The 22,890-nt window shown below is 55.4% G+C and overlaps 2 protein-coding genes and 2 long non-coding RNA genes across 6 annotated transcripts in view; 2 read left to right on the forward strand and 2 right to left on the reverse strand.

Moving 5' to 3' along the window:
- LOC146425972 (uncharacterized) overlaps positions 1-6,503 on the forward strand; it is a 68,544-nt gene extending 62,041 nt beyond the window's left edge. The window contains exon 2 of the long non-coding RNA XR_014846350.1: positions 2,472-6,503. This is a non-coding gene — a long non-coding RNA (uncharacterized LOC146425972). The remainder of the gene's footprint in view (positions 1-2,471) is intronic.
- The window catches only part of BCDIN3D (BCDIN3 domain containing RNA methyltransferase), a 25,875-nt gene extending 19,372 nt beyond the window's left edge, over positions 1-6,503 (forward strand). For all 3 annotated transcript variants that reach the window (XR_014846345.1, XR_014846348.1, XR_014846347.1), the window contains one exon: positions 3,827-6,503. The gene's annotated coding sequence lies outside the window, so the exon portion shown is untranslated. The remainder of the gene's footprint in view (positions 1-3,826) is intronic.
- Positions 2,001-17,515, reverse strand: LOC146425976 (keratin, type II cytoskeletal 80-like). Its single transcript, XM_085041146.1, has 9 exons — positions 16,812-17,515; positions 13,576-13,790; positions 8,328-8,388; positions 7,339-7,434; positions 4,882-5,046; positions 4,368-4,493; positions 3,888-4,108; positions 3,400-3,455; positions 2,001-3,318 (listed from the first exon to the last, which is right to left on the reverse strand). Exons 1-9 carry the CDS (start codon positions 17,130-17,132, stop codon positions 3,179-3,181), a joined length of 1,401 nt encoding a protein of 466 aa, XP_084897272.1. The 5' UTR covers positions 17,133-17,515; the 3' UTR covers positions 2,001-3,178.
- The window catches only part of LOC146425977 (uncharacterized), a 100,117-nt gene continuing 79,227 nt past the window's right edge, over positions 2,001-22,890 (reverse strand). The window contains exon 2 of the long non-coding RNA XR_014846349.1: positions 2,001-2,359. This is a non-coding gene — a long non-coding RNA (uncharacterized LOC146425977). The remainder of the gene's footprint in view (positions 2,360-22,890) is intronic.

Here is a 22,890-nt window from a genome sequence, read left to right on the forward strand (position 1 = left end):
CCGGAGTGGCCTGGCAGATAAGAGGGATAAACATCCCTTGATCCCGCAGATGCCCCCAGCAGCTCCCAAATCCCCGTGGGGAATGTGCCCCGGGACCCCAGGGGTGGCTGATTGGAGGGCAGCACTGGAATTGGCCGTGAAATGCCATTATTGAGCCATAAATGGGGGAATGGCGGTAATTATCTCATTTATTAGTTAATTACCCTCCCTAACTCTTTTCCCCCTGGTTTTCCCAGCAATCCTCAGGCCCTGATCCATTTTTCACATGAATCTGAGAAGGTGAGCAACACCTCAGCCCTCCCAAACCCCATCCACCTCTCCCACAAACATCCCTTTTTCCATAAAACCCGAGTTTTTCCATCAACCCCTCCACAAATTTAGGATACTTCGAGTCTGTAGGAAGCAGCCAGGTGGGATTTTGAGGCATTTTGAGCCAAAAACAGGGAGGTGACAATCCTGGCACTTTCTGGGGCTGCCCCTCACCACTGCATTCTTCTCTGTTTCCCCCTTTTTTTCCTATTCTATCCCTAAAAAGGTAAATCTAATTCCAGATTGACAGTGGGTGCAGCCAGGACCTTTTTTGAAGCGCTGGGATAGGGATTTTTTTGGGGTGATCCTGAGCTGATGGTGCTGCCTGGAACCTGCAGCAATTCCCTGGGGAATTTACAGCTGGAGTTGGGGTTGGTTGTGACTCTGGGATAAGAAGAGCAATGGGAATTTGCCCTGAGGAAGAGGCTGAACCCTACTGAGGGAGGGATGGTGGAGGGGGCAGGATGGGTGTCCCAAAGCCATGGATCATCCTAGCTCAGCTCCTGTTAACAAAGGGCAGGAATTCTGCTGGATGGACTCACTCCCTGTGCCATGGGGAGCTGGGCAGTGGGAACTGAGCTGGGAGCAGTGGGAATTGAGTGGGGCGATGAGAATTGAGGTTGGGAGCAGTGGGATGCTGGGTCAGGTCTGTTGTGTCCCTCCCGTGTCCCAGAATCGGGAGCTGAGCCCAGGAATGCAGCCAAATCCCAAATCCCAAACCAACCCTCAGTCCCCTGCTGTGGCCTCAGGGATCTCTCCCCATCCTGTGGTAAATCCGAAACGGCAAAAAATCCCCAAAATCCAATGTCAGGGAGGGAAAGCAGTGGGAATGTCCCTGCTGAGCCCCAGCCCCCCCGGGCCCCCCAGCCTCCAGAACCCCCCCAGTTTGGATGTCTGGGAGCTGCCAGAGCCACCCCTGCCTCATCCTGCCAGGCTGGGAAACTGCACTGAACTCATTCCTCTGACTCATGTCCTTCCCACCCTCTGTCTCCCATGCTCTGCCCTGGATGAAGAGAGCTGCTCCCAATTTTGGGTCCTCTGGCACACTGGGGCTCCTGGGCTGCTTTGGATCCCCCAGGGAAACAGGGACCATCTGTGATCCAAAAGGGCACCTCTGGAATGAGAGGCACAGGGAAATGCAGGTGCCCAGGATGGACCTGGGCCAGGTGTGCAGGAATTCCCCTCTGGAGAGGGGCAGGAGCAGTTGGGGAAGTTGACCCTGGAAAGGTTCAGCATCTCCCAGGTGAGCAGCAAACAGCAGAGCTGCTCCCAAATTTGGGTACCTCAGGGAGCCTGGTCTGGTTTGGATCTCCAAGGGAAATCCCTTTGGGGATCAAGGAGCGCTAAAAAACCCCTGTGATCCCAAAGGGCACTTCTGGAATGAGGGGCTGCAGGGAAATGGGGTGCCAGGTGGGCAGGAATTCCCCTTTGGAGAGGCACAGGAGTTTGGGAAGGGGAGGCTGAGCAGTGCTGAGTGTTGGCCCATCATTCCCAAAATCCTGTCCCCAAGCCCTTGGATCCTGCTCCATGTCCTTCATCCCAGGGAAGTGCCCAAGCCAAGCCCTGGGAAGCAATTCCAGCCTCACTGGCTGCCAGGGCTGAGCCAGAGCCTCAGGTGATTTCTGCTGGGAAGGAGCTGCTGCTCCAGAGCCTGCGGTGGGAAGCTGGGAGAAAACCAAGGACACGATGGATTCTGAGTGACAGAACTTTATTGTAACAGCCAAACCCGCGAGCCAGAGCTGTGCTTCCTATCCTATGGGAATGGGGACCCAGAATCTGGGAATCTGGGGGGCTGTGTGGCAGTGGCTGGAGCCAGGACAGGAAATACTGCAGGATTCTGGGTGAGGGTGGGAAGAGGCTGCAGGAATGGCTGTGCTGTGGCACTTCCAGGGTTGCTCCAGGAGCTCTGGAGCACCAGGATCAGGATTGGCCAGTGGGGCAGCTGGGTTGGGTACAAGCTGAGGTCAATAAATATAAAGGTAAAGGCGTTTTCCAGCTTTAGGCTGGAAGAGGGAGGATTTGGATTTGATTTTAGGAGGGAAATTCCTCCCTGTGAGGGCAGCGAGGCCCTGGAATGGATTTCCCAGAGAAGCTGCAGCTGGATCCCTGAAGTGTCCCAGGCCAGGTTGGACAGGGCTTGGAGCAGCCTGGGACAGTGGGAGGTGTCCCATGCCAGGGGTGGGATGAGCTTTGAGGTTCCTTCCCAAGCCAAACCGGGCTGTTCCCAGTGCAGTTAAATAGGAGCCAATATCCCAATTTTAGGAGCTGGAACTGCTGTGTGGAGTTTGGAGAGCCTGGAGAGAGGGAGGTATTATGGAAATCGGAGTTTTGAGGCATTTTAGCTTTGGTGAAGGAATGAGGTGCTCCCCAAAGGCAGGGAAATACCCTGAGGTGGCCGAGGGTCCCCCAGGATGTCACCGGATCTGATAATCCAGGTGACAAATCCATCCCTGGGGTTGTTTCCCTCCCTCTCCCCCGGTGGGGAAAGCTGGGTGGTGCTTTCCTTGGAAATCCCATCAGGGATCACCCTGGGAGCAGGGAGAGGGTTTGGCAACACCAGGAATGGGACTGATGGCAGCTGCTAAAACTGGGTAGGGACACTTCCCTCCTGCCAGCCACATTCCAAGGGGTGACTGCAAATCCCCTGGGAAAGGAGCCCTGGGAAGGCAGCTGAAGGGAAGGGGAGAATCCCTAAAGTCCTGGGCTGGTTCCTGCAGTAACTGGGAACAGAGCTGTGAACTGGGATGGTGGAAAGGCAGGGAACAGCCTGGAGAGGATCCTGATCCTTCATCCCTCGACTGGGGCTGGAGTTCAGGAGTTCAGCAGAAGAGCTTCCCAGGTGCCTTGGATCCATGTTCATCCCATTCTCCTAGGAACAATCCTGGAGAGCCCCTGAGCTGAGCTTGGAGCGAGTCCCGCTGGCCAGAGTCCCCCTGGTGCCACCGCTGGGCTCCGTGTCCCCTGAGCCCCGGGCAAACAGCCGGGAATTCCGCAGGGTGCTGGTGGCAACTGCGGGAGAACAGGGGAGGTTAAAACCATTCCATCCATCCATTCCCTGATTTCCTGGGTCAGAGGGATCAAAGCACTTACGGGGCCTGGGCCGGGAGTGGAAGGTGCTGATGATGGCAGGGATGGGCTGCTCCATGCTGGAAGGGAAGCACAGTGTGAGGATGTGGCTTAAGCTCCCCCTGAGAATTAGCCCCTGGAATTTGGCCTGGAGGAGTGGGATTGTGGTAGGATCAAGGGTGTGGTTGGACCAGGAAGGGCTTCAACAGCCCCTGGGCAAAGCACCTGGAGAAGGTCTGGAACCTCAGCCTGGGGAGCAAGAAATGGGATTGAACTGCTGGGAACCATCGGCGTTTGTTCCTTCTTTGACCAAACCTTCAGCAGCTGACTCAGAACTCGGGATTTGGGCAAGCTGGGCTTTGGGAGGTGTTCCCTGCCTGTGGGAGGTGTCCCTGGACAGGGTGTCCATCCCAAAGCATTCCATGATTCCAAGATGTCTCCATCCCCACAGGTGTCCTGCTGCATCTCTTCCCCACCTGAGGCGGAGGAATCCCAGAGGAATCCCAGCTCACCTGATCTCCTCCCCTTCCATGAGCTTCCTGTAGGTGAGGATCTCCACATCCAGGGCCAGTTTGATGTTCATGAGCTCCTGGTACTCCTTGACCAGGTGAGCCATGTGCTCCCGGCTGCGCTGCAGAGCCTCCTCCAGCCCGGCCACCTTGGCCTTGGCGTCCCGGAGTGTCCCCTCGCCCTGCTCGCCAGCCTCACGGATGTGCTCCTCCAGGTACAGGCACTGGGACACGGGAGAGGGAGCTGAGGGGACTCTGGGTGGGGAATTCCATACCTGCCCTGTTTTCCCACCCCAGGGGACATACCTGTCCAGTTGTTCCCATCCACACATGCTTGTCCCATTATCCCACCCCAGGACACACCTATCCCGTTATTCCCACTCCAGGGGTCACCTGCCCTGTTATCCCATCCCATGGGACACATCTGCCCCATTATCCCACCCCAGGGGACACCTGCCCCGTTATTCCCATCCCAGGACACACCTGGCTTTTCTGGGACACGATGCAGGAGCGCAGTTTCTGGATGCGGATGTTGAGATCTGCGATTTCCCGCCGGCTGTCGAGGAGGTGTGCCCCGAAGGAGCTGGACGGGGAGCTGCTGTCGGTGAGCTGCAGAGAGAGGGAGCAGGGGTGCCCTGGGATCACCCAGATGTTCCCTGGGGTTACCTGGATTACTTGGGGAAAGATTTGGGGCTCGTTCCTGTCCTCTCTATGCCAGGCTCACCTGGCTCCTGGGATCAGTGCCATTCTGGCTCTTTGGACTGCTGGAAGGACATTTCCACCTCCACTGGGAGATGTCCTGGATTTCTCCAGCATGGAGGGTGCAGAGTAACAAACCCCAGATTTCCTGTCCAGAGCTGAACTGGGGTAACACCTCATCCCTCCCTTCATCCCCAGGTGCAGCCCCTCCCTCCCATCCTGCTGATCAGGCTGTTTCCAGGCCGATCCCTCCCTGTCCTTCCCCTGCCTCTCCCGGCACAGAGCAGGGATCTGGTACCTTCCTCCTGGTGAGAGCCTCAGCCTCCTCCCAGCTCCGCAGGGCCAGAGCCTCGTACTGAGCCCTGACATCCTCCACGATCCTGCCCAGGTCCGGCCGGGAACAGCTATCGATTCCCAGCACCACGGAAATGTCCTTGATTTCCGTCAGCAGCTCCTCCATTTCCTGCAGAGCCAAGGGAGAGCAGGAATGAGATCAGGGAGCTGGAAAATCATGGAATGATTTGGGTGGGAAGGAGCCTCAAATACCATCCCATTCTACCCCCACCATGGGCAGGGACACCTCCCAGTATCCCAGGCTGCTCCAAGCTCTGTCCAGCCTGGCCTTGGACACCTCCAGGGATGGAGAAGCCACAGATTGTCTGGGAAATCCATTCCAGGGCCTCCCCACACTTACAGGGAAGAACTTCTTCCCAGTATCTGATCATATCCAAGATTCCTAGTAGTCAGAGAGAGCTGGACCCTGCAGGTGGGCTGTGCTTGGCAGAATAGCTTCCATGTGGACCTGGGGAGAATTCCTAAGTTTTCACTCTCTGGAGTTGGGAATCTGGTATTATTTGCTCCGTAAAATCCAGACTCGGGTTAAGGTGTAGTTTGGGATCTTTGTATACAATCTGGTAAAAATCTGACAAAACATTGCGTTTGGACTGCTCCAGGAGCAGGGAGAATCCTGGAATCCGAGGATCCTTAAGGCTGGAAAAGACCTGTAAGATCACCAGATTCCAACTGTTCCCCAGGGCTGGACAGCCCTTTCCAGGAAGGAATTTCTCCTGATATCCAACCTAAACCTCCTCTAGCATTCCCTCTTGTCCAGTTTGTCATTTCCCAGGAGCATAGCTGAGCTGATGCTCATGGCCCAATATCCATCGATATCCATGGATGTGAGATTTTGGGAAAACGAGGGCAGTGTGGATCATTCCACAGCCTGGGGGGCTGGAAAAATGCCCTTTCCATGCTCTGCTGTGGGATCCAGCAGGGCTGTGGCTGCTCTTTGGGATGTCAGAGCCTGATTTTGGGCTCCTTTGGGAACCAGGATCTTTCCCTGGACACATCCATGGCTGCAGGGCTGCTCCACTCCTCTATCCTGGGAACAGCAGTGTGGGGGAGGCAGGAGCACCCATGGGATCACCTGCTGGGATGTTTGCTCTGGATAAATCACAGCTGGAAAAAACAGAGCCCAGAGTGAAGAATTCTCCTCCCTGAGCCTGGAAGGGCCCTGGATCCAGGATTGGATTCAGGATTGGATCCAGGTTTGGATCCAGGATTGATCTCTGCAGCTGCTCCCTTATCTCTGGGGCTGCCCCTGCTTGGCACCAGGAATTCCTTGTCCCCATCCCTTCCCTTTGTTCTTCCCTTTGTGCTCAAGGGACACAATTCCTCTGAAGCAGGGATTGTGTTCCTTGTTTCCCTTCCCTGGCTGAGCACACAAAGGGCTCCCTGGCTCAGGGATGACACAAAAATACCCCAAAAAGCTGTATGATTGGGAGATTTCACCCCACCTGTGTTTAATCTGTGAGTTTCTTCATTAATCTTGGAGAAAGTGAGAAATTTCCTGTTTATTGGGAATATTGGAGCATTTGGTGAATAAAAACCATTAATAAATGGTCATTTATTAATAAGAAATGAGGGTGGGATTTTCTCCTGATTCATCCCAACAAGCAAAGTTTTCCTCCTTTTCCCTCCCCCTGGGAATGTGCCTGTACCTGATGTCATCAAATCCACAGGGAAGGTGAGGCAGGAGTGGTTGGGGATGAGATTTTTACATGAATTGGGGGTTAAAACCCACAGCTTTTTATGGAGATCCTGGAGCAGGGTCTGATTCCCAAAAGAAACTGGGCTATAATTGCCTTGCACGAGGAATAATCTCATTTTAAAGCAGATCAGGCTCCCTGGGCACTTGTGCTGGGAGGCAACTCCTGCTTCTCTGTGCCTCAGTTTCCCACAAGGAATGTTCATATTCCTCCTGCCAGTGATATTGTTTGGATTGCTGGAATTCAGATAAATCCCCAGCATTCCCACACTGCTGATCCTGCTGAGTGACATTTTCCAGGCCCTGAGTCAATGCCTGGAATTGTTTCTGACAGAGGCCCTTCTCCCTGGCTGGAATCATTCCTTTCCCTTGTTTTCCTGGGAAAGGAGATCTTAGATTGTGTTTCGGAGCATCCAGGTTTTGAGGTGTCCTGGGCTTTGGGTTCTTCCTGGATTCCCAACATTTGGTTCACCTGGGCTGAGGTCTGGGGCAATCCCAATCACTGGGGGCAGCAGCTGAGCTCCCACAGCCAGTTTGGGATGAGGTTGGAGTTCCCAACTGTTCCAGGGTTCATCCATCCCAATTCTGGTGCTGGTTTTAGTGGAGGAGAGGGATCAACTCCCCGGCATGGCTGCGACCCCCAGCCCATGCTGCCAGTCCAGGCTCTCTCTCCCACTGCACCCCAGCCCTCTCCAGGTGTGCTCCCACCTGCTCATAGATGGTTTTCTTCAGGTCCATCAGCTCCTGGAGCCCTTTGAGCTTCACCTCCAGCTCCGTGCGGTGCAAGGTGCTCACATCCAAATCCTGCAGGGATGCAAAGGGATTCTTCAGTCCCTAACTGGATTTATAGCCAGCGGGGATGAACTCCTTCTCACCCAACCCATTCCCGGAGTTATTAGCAGGGACGTTTGGAACTGCTCTCCAGATCGGGAGGCTCCTTTGAGCACTTCTTCCCTTTGTTGTTTTGTGGGATTTTTCGGTGGGAGGCTCAGCTGGGCAGGGCTGGGCAATCCCCTCCCAGCTTTTGTTCCCCGAAAAAGGCTCCACTTATTGAAAAGTCCATCCATGGAAGTTCCCAGGAATGCCCTTCCTAGCCCAAGTGTGCCAGGGAAAACATGGAATTAGCCAGGAGGGATATTTGTGGGAAACACTCCCTCTCTCCCAACACCCTCACCCTGCTCCCGGACTGGGGGGTTTGACACCAAATCCCAGTTCCAGCTGGTTCCCAGCCGGGCTTTGCCCAGGGCATGGCCTCTCCGCAGGGAACAAAGCAAATCCTTTATCAATTCCAGCCTTTCCCCGCCCTAATGGCACCACACAGGGAGCAGGGGGTGGTGTGGGAAGGATTTGGACCCCTGAGGCCAGGGAAATCTCAGGATGCAGGGATGGTCCAACCAGGAAATCCCACGATGCAGGGCTGGGAATGCTCTGATCACAGAATCCCAAGGCACAAGGATGCTGTGATCATGGGATCCCAGGGCACAGGGATGCTCTGACCCCCAGGTGCTGCCGGGGGATTTTCAGGAGCCACTCCAGACTCACCCTTCTGTGGAATTGGCACTGATCCCCCCCTGTCCTCCTCCAGACCATTTTATCCCAGCCCAGCTGAGCCTGGATCATCTCCAGGCCCTTCCCTGACTGGGCAGGGCTGGGTAGAGCCAATCCAGGTGGAAGCTTTCCCTTCCCTTCCCACTGACCTTTTTGAGCTCCATGAAGGTGAATTCCATCCCACTGCAGAGGCGAATTTCATCCTCATACCTGCAGAATGCCCAAAGCATGGGATCAATTACAGGGAAACTAACAGCTGTCTTGAGACCCTCAAAGTACCCAAACTTTCTGCTTTTCCTGTGATGTTCCCCCTCCCTGAGGCACTGTGGGCAGGAGTGAGGAGAAGCTCCCATATTCCAGCTGCCCTGGAACACCAGGAGCACTTTCAGGACAAAGAATGCCAGAGCAGAGAGGAAGGAGCTTTAACTGGGATTTCATTTGGGGCTGGGCAGCCTCAGGTTCCTCACAAAGGGAGTGGGGAGGGATTTGGCTCTGCCCAAACTCCTCAATTTTCACCCCAAACCTTTTGCGTTCTGCTCACATTTCCTCAGAGTTTCACTTCCAGGGTCAGAGTCTTCCCAAGGGAGAAAGGTTAGGCTTGTGAAAATTCAGAGAATTCTGGACTGGTGTCATAACTCAGTCCAGGTGAGTTGTGAAGGAACACAGGCAAAGAAATTAATGGAAAACTGCCCATGGAGAGGAAAGGAACCAAACCAGGATAGGGCAGAGTCCTAAACATCCCTGTGAAGATCCAGCCCTGCAGGTGCTGAAATCCAGGTGGGATAGGGCAGGGCCAGGGAGCAAAGCCTCAGTCTAGGGCAAATGGATATGAGCAGGAATTAGGGAATACTCCAATCCTTGGGACAGGGGTGTGCTGATCCCAAATCCCAGGGATGACCAGGAAAGCCATAGAGTCCCTTTAGGGTCAGAGCAGGAGAATGCTGGGATGGGGTCAGTGTGTCCCACAGCAGCTGGACACAGGCTGGGAATGGTGGGAGTGCTGGGAGTGTTGGATCAGAGCACGCTGAGCTCTCAGGGCTTCCCTGCTCTTCATCATCCCTCAGGCTCCTCTTAGCTTAAGGTGCACATGACATTCCATGGAATCAGAGAATCATTAAGGTTGAAAAAACTCTAGGAAAGCATTGAGTCTGACTGTTCCCATAGCACTGCCAAGGCCACCCTGACCATGTCCCCAAGTGCCACATCCACATGCCTGTGGTGGCCCCTGAACAGCTGTGCCAGCCTGGACACCCTTCCAGTGAGGAATTGTCCCCAGAATCCAACCAAACCTCCCCTGGCACAGCCTGAGGCCATTTCCCTTGTCCTGTTGTTCCCTGGGAGGACAGCCTGACCCTCCAGCTGTCCCCTCCTGTCAGGGAGCTGTGCAGAGCCACAAGGTTCCCCCTGATCCTCCTTTTCTCCAGGCTGAGCTTCCCCAGCTCCCTCAGCAGTTCTCCAGGTACCTTTCCCTGCTGCTCCAGCACTTCCCCAGCTCTGTTCCCATCCCTGGACTCACTCCAGCCCAAAGTGACACCACTTTCCTGGCTGTGAACTCAGACTTTCAGTGCTGCTTGGACACATCACCAAATGGATCTGGGGGAGGCTGACAGCTTTGGAAATGAGGAAAAATGGGATCTCCCAACAGACTGAGGATGGGAGCATCAGGAATGCAGCTGTTTGGGGTCTGCTGCATCCAGTCAGAAGGTTCCTGGGGGCTCAGAAGGTTTCTGGGAGTCTTCCCTGCTGTGTCCAAAGTGTGGGAATAGGGAGCTGTACCTGGGGAAGGGGAGCAGATGTTGGGAAAGAGGGGAATTTGTGCTCAGGAGCTGACCTGGAATAGCCAAAGCAGCTCCCTGGAGCTGCAGCTCCCTCACCGAGGGGATGGTGAGGGCAGGGGGGTGTGACAGTCACAGCTTTGGGCAGTCCTAGGGTTCATCCTGAGTCCCCCTCAGTGCTGAACTCGTTCTCTCCTTCCCTGCTTTTCCAAGGCTGGGCAGCAGCAGCTGATGTGATTTACCTGTCTGGGCTGTGCTCCTCACCTGGAATGTCAGCTGGGCTGGAATATCATCAGCTGGGCTGTGTGGGACCGAGCTGAGGGCCAGCCTGCAGCCTTTCTTCCTCCTCCTCACAGCTCAGCCCAGTCCCAGTGTGTCCCAGTGTGTCCCAGTGTGTCCCAGCCTGTCCGCACAGCCCTGGGCGCTGGCAGAGCCCTGATCCCGGCGGAGCAGAGCCTGCCCAGCCGGCCCAACACGCTCCTGCCACGCTCCCAGGACCGTGACTCACCCGGGGCTGGAGCTGGAGCATTCCACAGGCACATCCCTGCGTTTATCTCCCGGCAGATAATCCCGGGGCACTGCAGGAGGGCAAATCCAGCCCTTCCTGCACTTAGGACACTTGAGACAGCGTCTGCTCACCCCAGGCTGCTTCCATGGAGCGAAATCCAGGGAAGCAGATCTCAGGCAGGCTTAGTTCCCTCCTGGATGTCCCCTCTCCATCCATTCCTGCCTTTGGAATTGCTGGTCCATGGCAGCACCAGGTGAGGAGGAGGTGGGAATGTCCCAGGCAGTCCCACCCGGTGGGTTTGGGAAGCAGTCCCTGGCTCAGGATGAATTCAGGACTTCCCAGGCACCTCTCCCATCCTGGATGACCTGGGGTGTCCCTGTGCCCATGGCATGTTCATTGGGAATGCCACAGCCTGGCTGAGGGCATCACTTCAGTGGGAAATCCAACTGGTTCTTTGCTATTCCTCCCCCAGGATTCCCCGGGGAAAAGAAACCTCCCAGATTTGCCTGGTTTGAAGAGATTTGCTCCAGAAAAGCCCCTGGGCTGCACTGGGGCTGGATGGGGCCTGGGAATTCTCTCCCCATGGATCACTTTTGAGGGATGAAGCATCCCAATCCTGCCTTATCCCGTTGTCCAAGTCACTGGAAAAGTCACAAGGAATCCAGTGGGGGAAACTCTCAGGCAGCCTGTTGCTGGGAGCACATTCATCCCTAGGAAATCAGGTTGGAAAATCCCAGAGTGCTGGGAGCTGGGAATTCCCGAGTGCAGATCTGAGCACAGACTGTGGCTGTCACATCCCTGGCAGTGTCCAAGGCCAGGCTGGACAGAGCTTGGAGCAGCCTGGGATAGTGGGAGGTGTCCAGTCTGCAATTCTGCTTCCTTGGGGGAGAGCAGGGGGGGCAGGTGCTCTAGACAGGGATGAAAGGTCCTAACCTTTGTGTTGTCCAAATAAAGAGCAGGCAGGCACATTCCATGAGAAATTTAGGAATTTTTAGGCACCTGGGTGTCACTTGAAGGACTGCAGGGAGGATGATTTCAGTGTAAGGTCAAGAACAAAACTCCTGGTCCTTATTCCTGCCTAATTCCTCACAACATTCCCTGTCCTTGGCACTGCTGAGGCCCCTGGAATCCTGGGATTTGGGTGCCTCACAGCAAGAGAAACCCTGAGGGGCTGGAGTGAGTCCAGGGATGGGAACAGAGCTGGGGAAGGGCTGGAGCAGCAGGGAAAGGTCTGGAGAACTCCTGAGGGAGCTGGAAAAGGAGCTCAGCCTGGAGAAAAGGAGGCTTTGGGGGGACCTTGTGACTCTGCACAGCTCCCTGACAGAAGGGGACAGCCAGGTGGGATTCAGGATCCCCTCCCAGGGAACAAGGGAAAATGGCCTCAAGTTCCACCAGAGGAGGTTTAGGTTGGATATTTGGGAAAATTTCAATGGAACAGATTGTTCAGCCCTGGCATAGGCTGCCCAGGGAGTCTCCACCCCCGGAAGTGTCCAAAAGTGTGTGGATGTGACACCTGGGGACACAGTCAGTGGTGACCCTGGTGATGGGGAGTTCATGGCTGGACCTGATGATCTCTGAAGCTCTTCCAATTGGAATCATTCCCTGACTCCATGATTCCAACCTGCTCTGAGCTGATTAAGGCATTTCACTGCTGTGTCTCTGTTACAAGGAGCTGTCAGCCCTTCCCTAATTTGCAGCCACCTCGAGCAGGGCTGAGGGAGCCTCAGGATCCTTGGGCTGAACAGAGCACAGATCGATTCTCCCTCACCTCAGAGTGGGTTTGGATCCCAGCAGGGATCTCTGTCCCAGGATTCCCTCGGCACCCCTTTGGGCTGAACAGTCCCAGCACAGCCCAGATCCCCATGGGAGCCTCCCGGGAAGGTGCCAAGGTGTCACGGGAGGGAAAGGAGCTCATTGTGGATTCTCCTGTGGGATGCAAATGAGCTCCATAGCGAGGGAGGCATTGTCTGCTCCCTGACCTGGCACGGCCCAGCTACTCTCTTATCTGCACATCTCAGAGCTCTCCAGAGATAAGAGACCTCCTCTGACCTTCACCTGCCTTCATGTTCTCTGGCAGGAGGGTTTGGGGCACAATTCCTACCTTTTGGTCAAAGCAGAGTTTGGCAGAAATGCTTTGGGTGAAGGGGGAAAGGAAGGGATCCCTCATGGAATAGGAGGATACTCCTTCACGAAGGAATTCCTCCCTGTGAGGATAATGAGGCCCTGGAATGGATTTCCCTGGGGCTGCCCCATCCCTGGAAGTGTCCAAGGCCAGGTTGGACAGGACTTGGAGCAGCCTGGGATAGTGAGTGGTGTTCCTGCCCATGGCAGGGGTGGGTGGGTGTGAGCCTGGAGAGGAAAAGGCTTCAGGAAGAACTTAGAGCTCCTGCCAGTGCCTAGAGGTACTCCAGGAGAGCTGGAGAGGGACTGGGGACAAGGGATGGAGGGACAGGACACAGGGAATGGCTTCCCTCTGATCATGGGATGGATGGGATATTGGGAAGGAATTCCTCCTGTGAGGGTGGGGAGGCCCTGGAATGGATTTCCCTGCGACTGCTCAGTCCCTGACAGTGTCCAAGGTCAGGCTGGACAGGACTTACAGTGACATTGGATGATCCTTAAGGTCCCTCCTAACCCATTCTGTGATTATGAATATCGTGAGTTGTAAAACCCACAGGGATCATCAAATCCAACTCCTGGCCCTGCCCAGGACACCCCAAAATTCCCACCATGAAGCTGGGAGCATTGGTTTTTTTGTACTGAGCAGCAGAAATCACTTTGGGGACAAAGTTCTGGTTTGTGATAATTACGTGGAGAATAAACATTCCCTGTTTTCGTGGCTGTCACTCCAACAATGCCATTGCCTGAGCTGTTCTCCAGCAGAGGCTCCTCTCAGACCCTGCTCTCCTTGGAATTTCATTGCTATGGTTTTCCTTTCATTTCTCATTCACCAGGAAGAGGTTGTGATCCTAAATTCTCAAATCCACACTTCTATGCACACCAAACTAGGAATATTTTCCTGGGAACCTTAGGCTGGCTGAGTTAAATCAATCCCACACTGCTCCCTGTGCCCCAGCTGAATCCCCCTGGATATGGATGGACAGAGTCACCTACTTGCTCCGAAAGGTGTCCATGGTGCTCAGGACCTTTGCCAGCTCTGACTCCAGGTTTTCCTGCTCGAAGTTGAGCGCCTTCATCTCCTGGTTCATTTTGCTCATGTACTGCTCGTAGATGGCCTTGATGTCCGAGTCAGAGTGGGAATTGTCCTGGTCCTTCAGGAAGTTCCACCTGGTTGTGAGGATCTTGTTCTGCTGCTCCAAGCTCTGCACCTACAGGAGAGGTGTCAGTGACACCAAGAGCCACAATCAAAGCCTGGCAGGGCAGGAGATGTTGGAGACCTTCAGAGGAGCTGCTGGAATCAGCAGATCTCCAGGGAAGAATGATAAATCCCTTCAAAATTAGGCCTGAGGATGGAGGGTTATGGAATCATGGAATGATTCAGATTGGAAGTGATGTTATTAATCACCCCGGTTCACCCCTGGCATGGGCAGGGACACCTCCCTCTTTGTGAGGCACTTTTAGGGGTTTTACATGTTGCCCACTAATTAATTTCTCAACAGAACATGGTGACATCCAAATAAACATGTTCACATTGGGATAAAGGAGGCACTGACCATAGGAATGGTCAGTTCCCTTCCCTTTGCCTGTGGACTCCTGGAAACACCTCCAGGATCACCAGATCTCCAGTCCAACACAGTGAAGCCAAGGCTGCAGATCCACCCAGGTCACATGGGGATGTCCAGGGTCAGCAAAAGGGCAGATTTCCTACCCCAGAGTGCACAGAGAGAGGGAACCCTCTGGACTGGGAGGAATTACAGCATGGAGAGGCTCAGGGAATGAATCAGGGTCCGTGTTTATTGCCGAGCAGCTCAGATGAAGCTCAGGAGAACATCCCAGGTAATTACAGACTCCAGGTGAGCTCCCTGTGCTGGCTCTGAGAGGACAACGCTGCCCTTCCACCGCCCGCCTTTGAGGAACCTGCTCCTCTTTCCCAATAGTCCCAATCTCACCAGTAACGCTCCGAGTTTAACAGTTCTCATCTTCAAAGCTCTTGGCCAACTCCAATTAATTGGCTAATTGCTACCTCTGGGACCAACCCCAGTCACGTTTTGGCTGGAGATGCTGGAGTTGCCTCCAAGCTTCCTGTGCTGCCTCCCGGGATGACTCAGGGCTGATGCCATGCCCGGGGCACTGGGAGCACTGGGGGCACTGGGGGCAAGAGCCATCAGATCTCCAGCCTTGGCCTGGGCTCCAAAGGAGAGGCCCAATTCCAGCTGCTGACCCAGATGTGGCACCATCTTTCCCCAAATCCTTCTTTTCTGAACACAGAGAGCAGCCAAGCAAAGCAAAACCATTCCAGTGCTTGGGAGTTTCCAGCAGAAGGATGGAAGCATTGGGATGTTGCAGATCTCATCCTTCCTTCCTGGGATGGGAATGGATTGTGTTGGCTGTTGTTCCAAGTCCATCTTTGACCTTTAACCAATTCCTGACCTCCTTCCTAATCCTCAGCTGCTCCTTTTATCCCTCACATTCCTATTCCCAAACCATCACTGGTCTGAACTGGTTCCATCTTGGCTTCCAATATCTGCTTGGAACTGGATGATCTTTAAGGTCCCTCCTGACCCAAACCACTCCATGATTCCATGACTCCTGCAATGTCCCCTTCAGTGGAAATCCTCCCTTGCAGAGCCTTTTAGCAGGAGCTTTGCAGAGGGATCACCCAGATTTGGCCTCATTCCCTGGAATTTCATGCCTGAACACAGAAGTGGCCAAAGTTTCGTCCTCGCAGGCCTTCCCCTCTGGGCTGCTCAGCAGAAAGGCAGGGCCTCAAACAGGGGCTCCAGGGCTTGGCTTTTCTCTCTCTTCTTTTCCATCTGTCTGGAAAATAAATGCCAGCAGACCCAGAACAGCTGGAAGACCATCAGCACCAAACTCCTGTAGCTGTGTGGTCAATTATCCCTGGAATCACCCGCTGGGGATCGAGAGCATCTGAACCCCTGATTAAAAAGCCAAGTTCTCTTTGCCGAGGAAGTGTCATTCCCTTCCTCTGGAATGAGGGCCTGGGGCAGGTGCCTGAAGTTGCCACTTGATGCAGCTCTTGAAGCCTTCAAAGGAGCTCAGGAGCTGCAGTCAGAGCCCTTGGCCCAGGGGGTGTTTGTATCCCTCAGCCCCCAGCCCAAGAGGTGTCTCTGTCCCCTGAGCCCCCAGCCCAGGGGGTGTCGGTGTCCCAGGATCCACAGGATCAGGTGGTCACCAGGTTGGGTTTGCTGGGATGCCTGGAACTCTCTCTGTTCTTCCCTCCCTGTTGTCAGGGCACAGGGCTGGCTCAGGGACACAGGGTTTTGTCCCTTTCCCCTACTGCCATCCCTGCTCTGAGGGCCTGGCAAACCCCTTCTTCTCCACCTACACAGTCCAAATTCCAGCCTCCACCACGTGGGTGTTTCCCACACCAGGTGTTCTCCAAATTCCCACTTGGGAAGGCTCACGGGGGGAGGCCGTGCCCATCCATGAGGGCCAGGCCAGCCCTGTTGGCACTGCCAGCTGTCACTGGTCACAACTGCCCCCTTGGAGAGCTCCATGGGATTTGTTCCCACCCTTCTCCTTCCCCATGTGAATTCAGCTCCTCGGAGAGTTAAAATGAATCAATGCCGGGCCGCTGGAGGCTGGCAGGGAGAGCTGCATGAAGCAATCCCACAGATTACATCTGTTTACGGCGCAGGGCTCTGCAGGAACCTGCCTGCTCCGAGAGTTGTTTTCCTTGGAGAAACTTCTGCTTCTCCGGCACCGCAGAGATGAAAGCGACACTTTGTTGGCCCTTCTCCTCACAACTTGGGAAGCAGTGGGTGGGGGGTCTCCCAGCCCTCCCCGCTGCCCAGCTGGAGGTGGGGATGAGGAGTTTCCAGGGATGTTTCCAGCTCTCTCTAGCAGCCAGCACTGGAGCTGCCATAATCGGCGTCACCGCCCGTGGCTGTTTGGCCACTCCGGGAGCCAAGGCCTCCTGCCCACGGTGCCTCCACGGCTCTGCCGGGGCTGCTCGGGGTCCCCAGGACCTCCCCGGGGTGACAGGCACAGCCCCCGGGGGGACAGCCACAGCCCCCGGCCGCGCCTTGCCCGGGGATGCTGCTGCCCTCGTTAGACAGAGAGCTCGGAAGGAATAACTAATTGGGTAATTAGCCGGATGTTCCCAGCCTGGCCGGGGGTGGCTGCAAGCCCCGGTGGGTCCCCGAGAGCCCGGGCAGTGCCTGTGTCCCCTGTGTCCCCTGCCCACCGCAGCCAGGAGCTGTCCCTACCTTCTCAATCAGCGTCACGAACTGGTTGTTGAGCACTTTGATGTCCTCCTTCTCCTGCTGCCGCACGGCCTGGAAGTCGGTGTCGATGTCCAGGCGCACGGGGCCCGGGATCCTCCCGTCCAGGGAGAACGGCGAGTAGTGCAGGCTGCCCGGGGAGCCATAGCCATCGCTGGCCACCGAGCCGGGACCGTCACTGGCCCCGCCGTCGGGGCTGCGGCGCTCCGGGGAAGGACTGCCGGCAGCTGTGCCGCGGCTCATGCTGCCCGAGAGCTCCGCGGAGCACAGCGAGCCGCTGGAGAAGGCAGTGCAGGGGTTGGTCATGCCGGGCTGCGGCTCCGGGAGAAAAGGGCTGAAGGACTGTGGCTGCCGCCGCCGAGGGAGGGAGAGCAGAGGAGCAGTGGAGCCGGGCCGGTGCGATTCCCGTCTGCTGGGCTCGTGGGCTGCTAATGAATTCCAAGCACCTGTTCTGCGATGTTCATTAAACGGAGGAGGGTGGAACCCTTGATGGAAATCCAGATCAACCTGTTGGCTTTTTGTTTTGGGTTTTTTGTTTTGTTTTTTTTTTTTTTTTCTTTCTCACTCCCTCCTCTGTCTGTTCCCTCCTCTCTTCAGGAGCTTGTTTGCGTGGGGAGGGCTCCGGCCCTCGCAGCAAAACCAAATCCTCCCAGGTAACTCGGGGCCCCAGCAGCTGCTTCCCTCATCCTTAAAAGGTGAGGAAAGGAATCGGAGGTGCCAGGCTCGGGAAGGACGGCTCCAGGCATGGCTCTGCACTGGGGCTTGGCACACGGAGCCAGGAGCAGCCCCTGGCTGCTTTCCAGCCCAAATTTGCAGGAAGGAACAGTGATACTTTCTTTTTCTTTTCTTTCTTTTTTTTTTTTTTCCTCAGCATGGCTGGAGCTGCTCCTGCTCTGTCACCACATAGAAGGGTCTGGTGCTCCGAGTGTTTTAGGGATGTTAGGTGTAGTTTATAGATGATAGGCCTGGTTTTAGGGAGGATAAATCTGTTTTTAGAAATGGTAGGTCTGGTTTTAGGGAAGATAGTTCTGGTTTAGGGAGGATAGGCCTGGTTTTGAGATCTCTGGGAATGGGGTCCAAGAGTGCTGAGGTTATTCACTCATCTGCTCTGGCAGCACCAGAGCTCCGAAAAACCTCTGCACCCTGAGTTGGATCTCAAGTGCCCAAGTCAATCTTTGACTGCCCCATTCCCATTCTCCAAAAGCCCTATAAAAGCTGGAGACACCAAAACCCTCTGAATTTCAATGAATTGTGGTGTCCTACCCTTAAATCCCTGTTTGGTACAACCCCACCCTGGCCGTGATTTCCTGCTTTGGCTCTGTTTTTCCTGTGAAAGCTTGGGAAAGAAGAACCCCCATCTCTGCCTCGTTTGGTGGCACCCTTGGGAAGGAGGATGGTCTCCTCTGGCCATCCCAATTTCCATTTTGTGGGAAAGCTGCTGCTGTGCTGCTCTGGTTCTGCCCTGTGCTGGAATTCCCTGCCAAGGGAGGTGAGGGAAGGTGAGGTTGGATCTGTCGCAGACGTGCTCCGACAAGAAACGTCTGCTGAGGAGCAGCTGAAATTTGGGAAGGACTTCCCAGGGAAGGGGACTCATTCCTGTGGGACTGACCTTTCCTTCGGGTGGAATTGCAGTATTTTACCAAGAATGAGATGTTTTCCCATATCCACCTTCCCAAAACACCCTTTCCAGGGAACATCCATTGGCACAGCCGGTCACTCACTCAGCAGGTCCTTGGCAGAGCTTCTCAGGGTAATCCTGATGGTTTATTTTGAGGATTAAGCCCAAATTCCTGGCTGAGAGCAGCCAAAGCTCATGCCTCCTGCTCGGTGGGTGAGATTTTGCTTTCCTTGTGTGCTGCTCTGGTGGCTCTGTGGCCACAGACATGGTCAGGATCCCGATGGGCCACTGAGGTCAGGGTGACCTCAGTGGTGCTGAGGGCACTCGGATGGCTCCTGGGAAGGCTGGATTCCTGTGAGGGAAGCAGGTGCAGGTGGAACGAGGGCAGTTTGGTGCAGTAGAGGCCAAGAGCAGTGTCTGCTCCCATCCTGGTGGGATGTTCCATCATCCCAAGTTATCCCACCTGTCTGAGCATCCATCCCTGCTCCTTTCTCCTTCAAGGACCTATTCTTTCCCTCATCCTTTTTCTTCCATGAAATGAAGTTTCCAAACCTAGGTCCAGCCCATGGGAGGAACCAGTTTGGCTCAAAGAGCATCTCCCAGTGCACAGTGGCTCAGGAAACCTCTCCAGGTGATTGGATCCAACTGGATCTTGATGCCTTTGGATTCCCAATTCCTGCACAGCATTGTGTTCTGTGTCCCACATCCTCCCCATCCCTGGAGGTGTCCAAGGACAGGGCTTGGAGCAACCTGAACTAGTGGAAGGTGTCCCTGCCCATGGCAGGGGGTGGAATGGGATGAGCTTTCAGGTTCTTTCCCACCCAAACCATTCCATGGTTCCATGATTAGATGCTGGAGATGGGCCTGAATCCCTCTGCCACAGAAAGGTGCAGAAGGATGATGGTTCAGGATGAAAACTGCCTTTGGCTTTTGGGAAAAGCAGGGTGGAAGCCTATTTTTCACTGGGATTCCTGGAGATGGAGATGTCCTTGAGATGGACAAGGCTTTTGCAAGTGCTGTGTCCTTCCAGCAGGATGGATTTGATTTGCAGGGAGGGAGTTTGCAGGTGATGTAGGATGTGTGGGAAGAGGATTTGGCTTCTCCTTTCAAGGCTGAAGCCCCTGCTGTCCCACCTGGTGAGCAGAGGGTCTGGAGGAGTCTCGTGGAGGGGGAACACTCTGGGGGACCCTGATTTCAGTGCCCGTGGTGCTGTTCCTGGGCATTTTTGGTGTATGTAAGGAAGGATCCTGTGGTTCCAGGCTGGAGAAGGGAGGACCTGTCCCCAGCTCAGCACCTGGAGCAGTTCCTGCCCCTCATTCCTGCCCCCCATTCCTGCCCCTGCTGCCCTCCCTGCCCTGGGGAGAGGCCAAGCTGACTCAGGCAGCTCCTGCCCTTCCTGATGTTCTCGGTGCTCCTCCTTGGCTAGGTATTTGGTTCAGTTTGGGATGGGCTAGTCCCCAAAATAGGGCTTGTCAGCTTTCCTGATTGCACAGAAATCCCGCTGGAAAGGGACAGGGACAAAGGAAGGAGGGGATACAGTGGAGAAGGGGACGAAGGGTCCAGTCCCACCCAGCTGAACGGCTGTGTCCTCCCTCTGCCATTCCTCGTGTGCTCACAGCCTGGTGTGCCTTGAACCCTGCTGTGGTTGGATGCTGAGCGATCCCAGAATCTCCCACTCTGGATCTGTCTCTGTGTGTGGTTGGTTGTGGGGCTGAGGGTCAGGGCTGGGCATAGGGTGATTTAAACCATCCCAGGGTTTGAAGGTGCTTCAACCCTGGGGACAAACCTGGGGAGTCTGTAACCTTCCCTGGGCACCTGCGGGTTATTCCCAGCACCTGAACTCCCCTCAAAATGTGCAGGCAGAGTGGAATCATTTCTTTATCAAGGCTCCCCAAGTAATTGGTGTTTATTTATGAGGAATAAACTGGCAATCTGCTCCAAGGGATCTGGGTGATGAGGTGGAGCAGGACTGAGGGGCCGAGGCAGCTCTGGAGGGAATGAGAGGTCAGCAGGAGCCAGGTGAGGGAGCTGCCCCTGGAGTGGGAGCTGCATTGGGCCAGGAATGGCTGGGAATGGCCATTGCTGAGGCCACAGGTGGGACAGGGCAGAGCAGCTCCTGGTTCTGCTGCTGGAACCTCCCCGAGGTCAGCTCAGGTTTAAAGAAACAGAAGAAGGAGAGGATTTATTCTGTGAAATGTTTGGTTTGGTTTGTTTTGTTCAGTTTGGCTGCTGGCCCTGGGCTGGGTGAGGGAGGTGTTTCCTGCTCCACTGGGGGCTGGGCTGGGCTTGGGGGTTTGAGTTTGGGATTGGGCACTGCCCAGTTTGGGCTGGGGGGTTTGAGACCCTCTTCCTTCAGCTCTGCTCCATTCCCTCTGCAGATCCTGCTGGAGAAGGGAATGGAAGGGGCCAGGCTGGGGACATGCCCAGGCCATGCCAGAGTGGGACAGAGGGGCTGAGGGGGTCCATGGCCCTCGAGGGACACTGCCCAGCCCTGGGTGAGCACAAGGGGTCCACTGCAGGGACAGGGGGTGGGGGACAATGCAGGGACTGCAGGGACAGGAGATGGGCACAGAAGGGACACTGCAGCCCTTCTCCCCACTCCCAACCCTCCCGTGCTGGGATTGGGCTGTGGGGGCTGGCAGTGGGAGAATTCCACACCAGACTGGGAGATCTTTGTGGACCCTGGTTTGGGGGAAGGTTGGTCTCCTTACCAGGCTCCTCTCCATCCCTGCTCCTTCTCACCCCTCATTATTCCTTCTCTTACCTTCACTTATTCCTCCTCCCTCCTCCCTTCTCCTCTCCCTTCTCATGTCCCATTCCTGCTCCCACCTCCCCTTTTCCTTGCTCTCTGTGCCTGCCCACAGCTATCCACATCTCTTCCCTCCTTCCTTCTGGAATCCCAAACCAGGCTCTTTTTGATTTCTGGGTGAAACTCAGCCCCAAGCGGACGTCAGTGCCCAGGAATGTCCCGCGGGGCTGGGAAGGCCGGCCAGGACCTGCCCACAGCAGCTTCACTCCCAGGAACGTTTCCCACTCAGCTGAGCCTTGGCTCGTGGAGTTTCCAGGAAATTTCAGGTATTGAAAAAAAGCCCTAAAAAGGACTAAAGCCAGGGGTGGTGATGTCACTCATTGCTGCAGGGATGCTGCTGGCTCTGCCCACTGCACAAAGGGGTTTGTGGTTGTGCTGTGCCTGGGGAAGCAGCTCCAGGTGCTGGAAATGCTGCAGCACCATCTCCATGGTGGGATCAGAGAATGGAGTCCTGGAATGGTTTGGGTGGGAAGGACCTTAAAGCCCATCCAGTGCCACCCCTGCCTTGGGCAGAGACACCTCCCACTGTCCCAGGCTGCTCCAAGCCCTGTCCAGCCTGGCCTTGGACATTTCCAGGGATCCAGGGGCAGCCACAGCTTGTCTGGGAAATCCATCCCAGGGCCTCCCCACCCTCACAGGGTGGAATTCCTTCCCAATATTCCATCTATCCTTGCCCTCTGGCAGTGGGAAGCCATTCCCCCTTGTCCTGGCCCTCCAGGCTGTTGTCCCCAGTCCCCTCCAGCTCTCCTGGAGCCCATTAGAAGGTTTCCTTTCTCTTCTCCTCTCCAGCTGAACACCCCCAGCTCTTCCAGCCTGGCTCCAGAGGAGCTCCAGCCCTCAGAACATCTCCATGGCCTCCTCCGGACTCTCTCCAGCAGCTCCTCATCCTCCCTGTGCTGTTGGCCCCAGGGCTGGGGCAGCTCTGCAGGTGAGGTCTCACCTGAGGGGGCACAGGGACAGAACCTCCCCTGCCCTGCTGCCCACACGGGTGGTGCTGAGGAGCTGAGGGGGCTCTGCTTCATCTCCAAACCCTCTTTTGTCACCCGAAATAGCCCCAAAATCCAGGAATGGTCTTCTCAGGGAAGCTGTGGCTGTCCCATCTTGGAAGTGTCCAAGGCCAGGCTGGACACGGGGGCTTGGAGCAGCCTGGGATAGTGGGAGGTGTCCCATGGCAGGGGTGGGACTGGATGAGCTTTAATGTCCCTTCCAACCCAAACCATTCCATGCATCTGCAGCTCTCTCTGCTGTCCATCATGCCCCTCTGGGCTGCACCGGGAGCCTGGAGATTCCCAATTCCCTCTGCAACAACCAGGCCTGTTAGTTTGGCAAATGGCTCCTCCTTTCCCAACATCCCGCTAATAAAAACAGCAGGAATGCGAGGCGCAGTGAGGATTTACAGCTTGGTGTTTCCCAATCCCCACCGGAGCAAATGACTTCATTCCTTTTGACAGCAGCCAGATCCAGCTCTGATCCCGGCGGGCTCTTGTGTCACCTTAATGAGGCTTTTGTTTGCTCTGGGTGTCACTCCCAGGCTGTGGAGCACAAAGAAGGAGTTGCTGCTGCAGGTTCTGGGAGCCTCTGGCCCTTCCGGAGCTGCGGGAGGTACAGGAGCCAGCTCCCTGTTTTGCAACAGGTTC

This window comes from Lichenostomus cassidix, chromosome 29 (genome assembly GCF_008360975.1).
Source record: "Lichenostomus cassidix isolate B80296 chromosome 29, HeHo_3.0, whole genome shotgun sequence".
Lineage (NCBI taxonomy): Eukaryota > Metazoa > Chordata > Aves > Passeriformes > Meliphagidae > Lichenostomus > Lichenostomus cassidix.

Excerpts from the sequence above, each read along its gene's own strand:
- LOC146425976 (XM_085041146.1), bottom strand. The coding sequence starts at position 17,132 with ATGACCAACCCCTGCACTGCCTTCTCCAGCGGCTCGCTGTGCTCCGCG. Across the intron at positions 4,494-4,881 it reads AGGCTCTCACCAGGAGGAAG|CTCACCGACAGCAGCTCCCC; the intron begins GTACCAGATCCC and ends CTCTCTCTGCAG. Across the intron at positions 3,456-3,887 it reads ATGGAAGGGGAGGAGATCAG|CATGGAGCAGCCCATCCCTG; the intron begins GTGAGCTGGGAT and ends CTTCCCTTCCAG.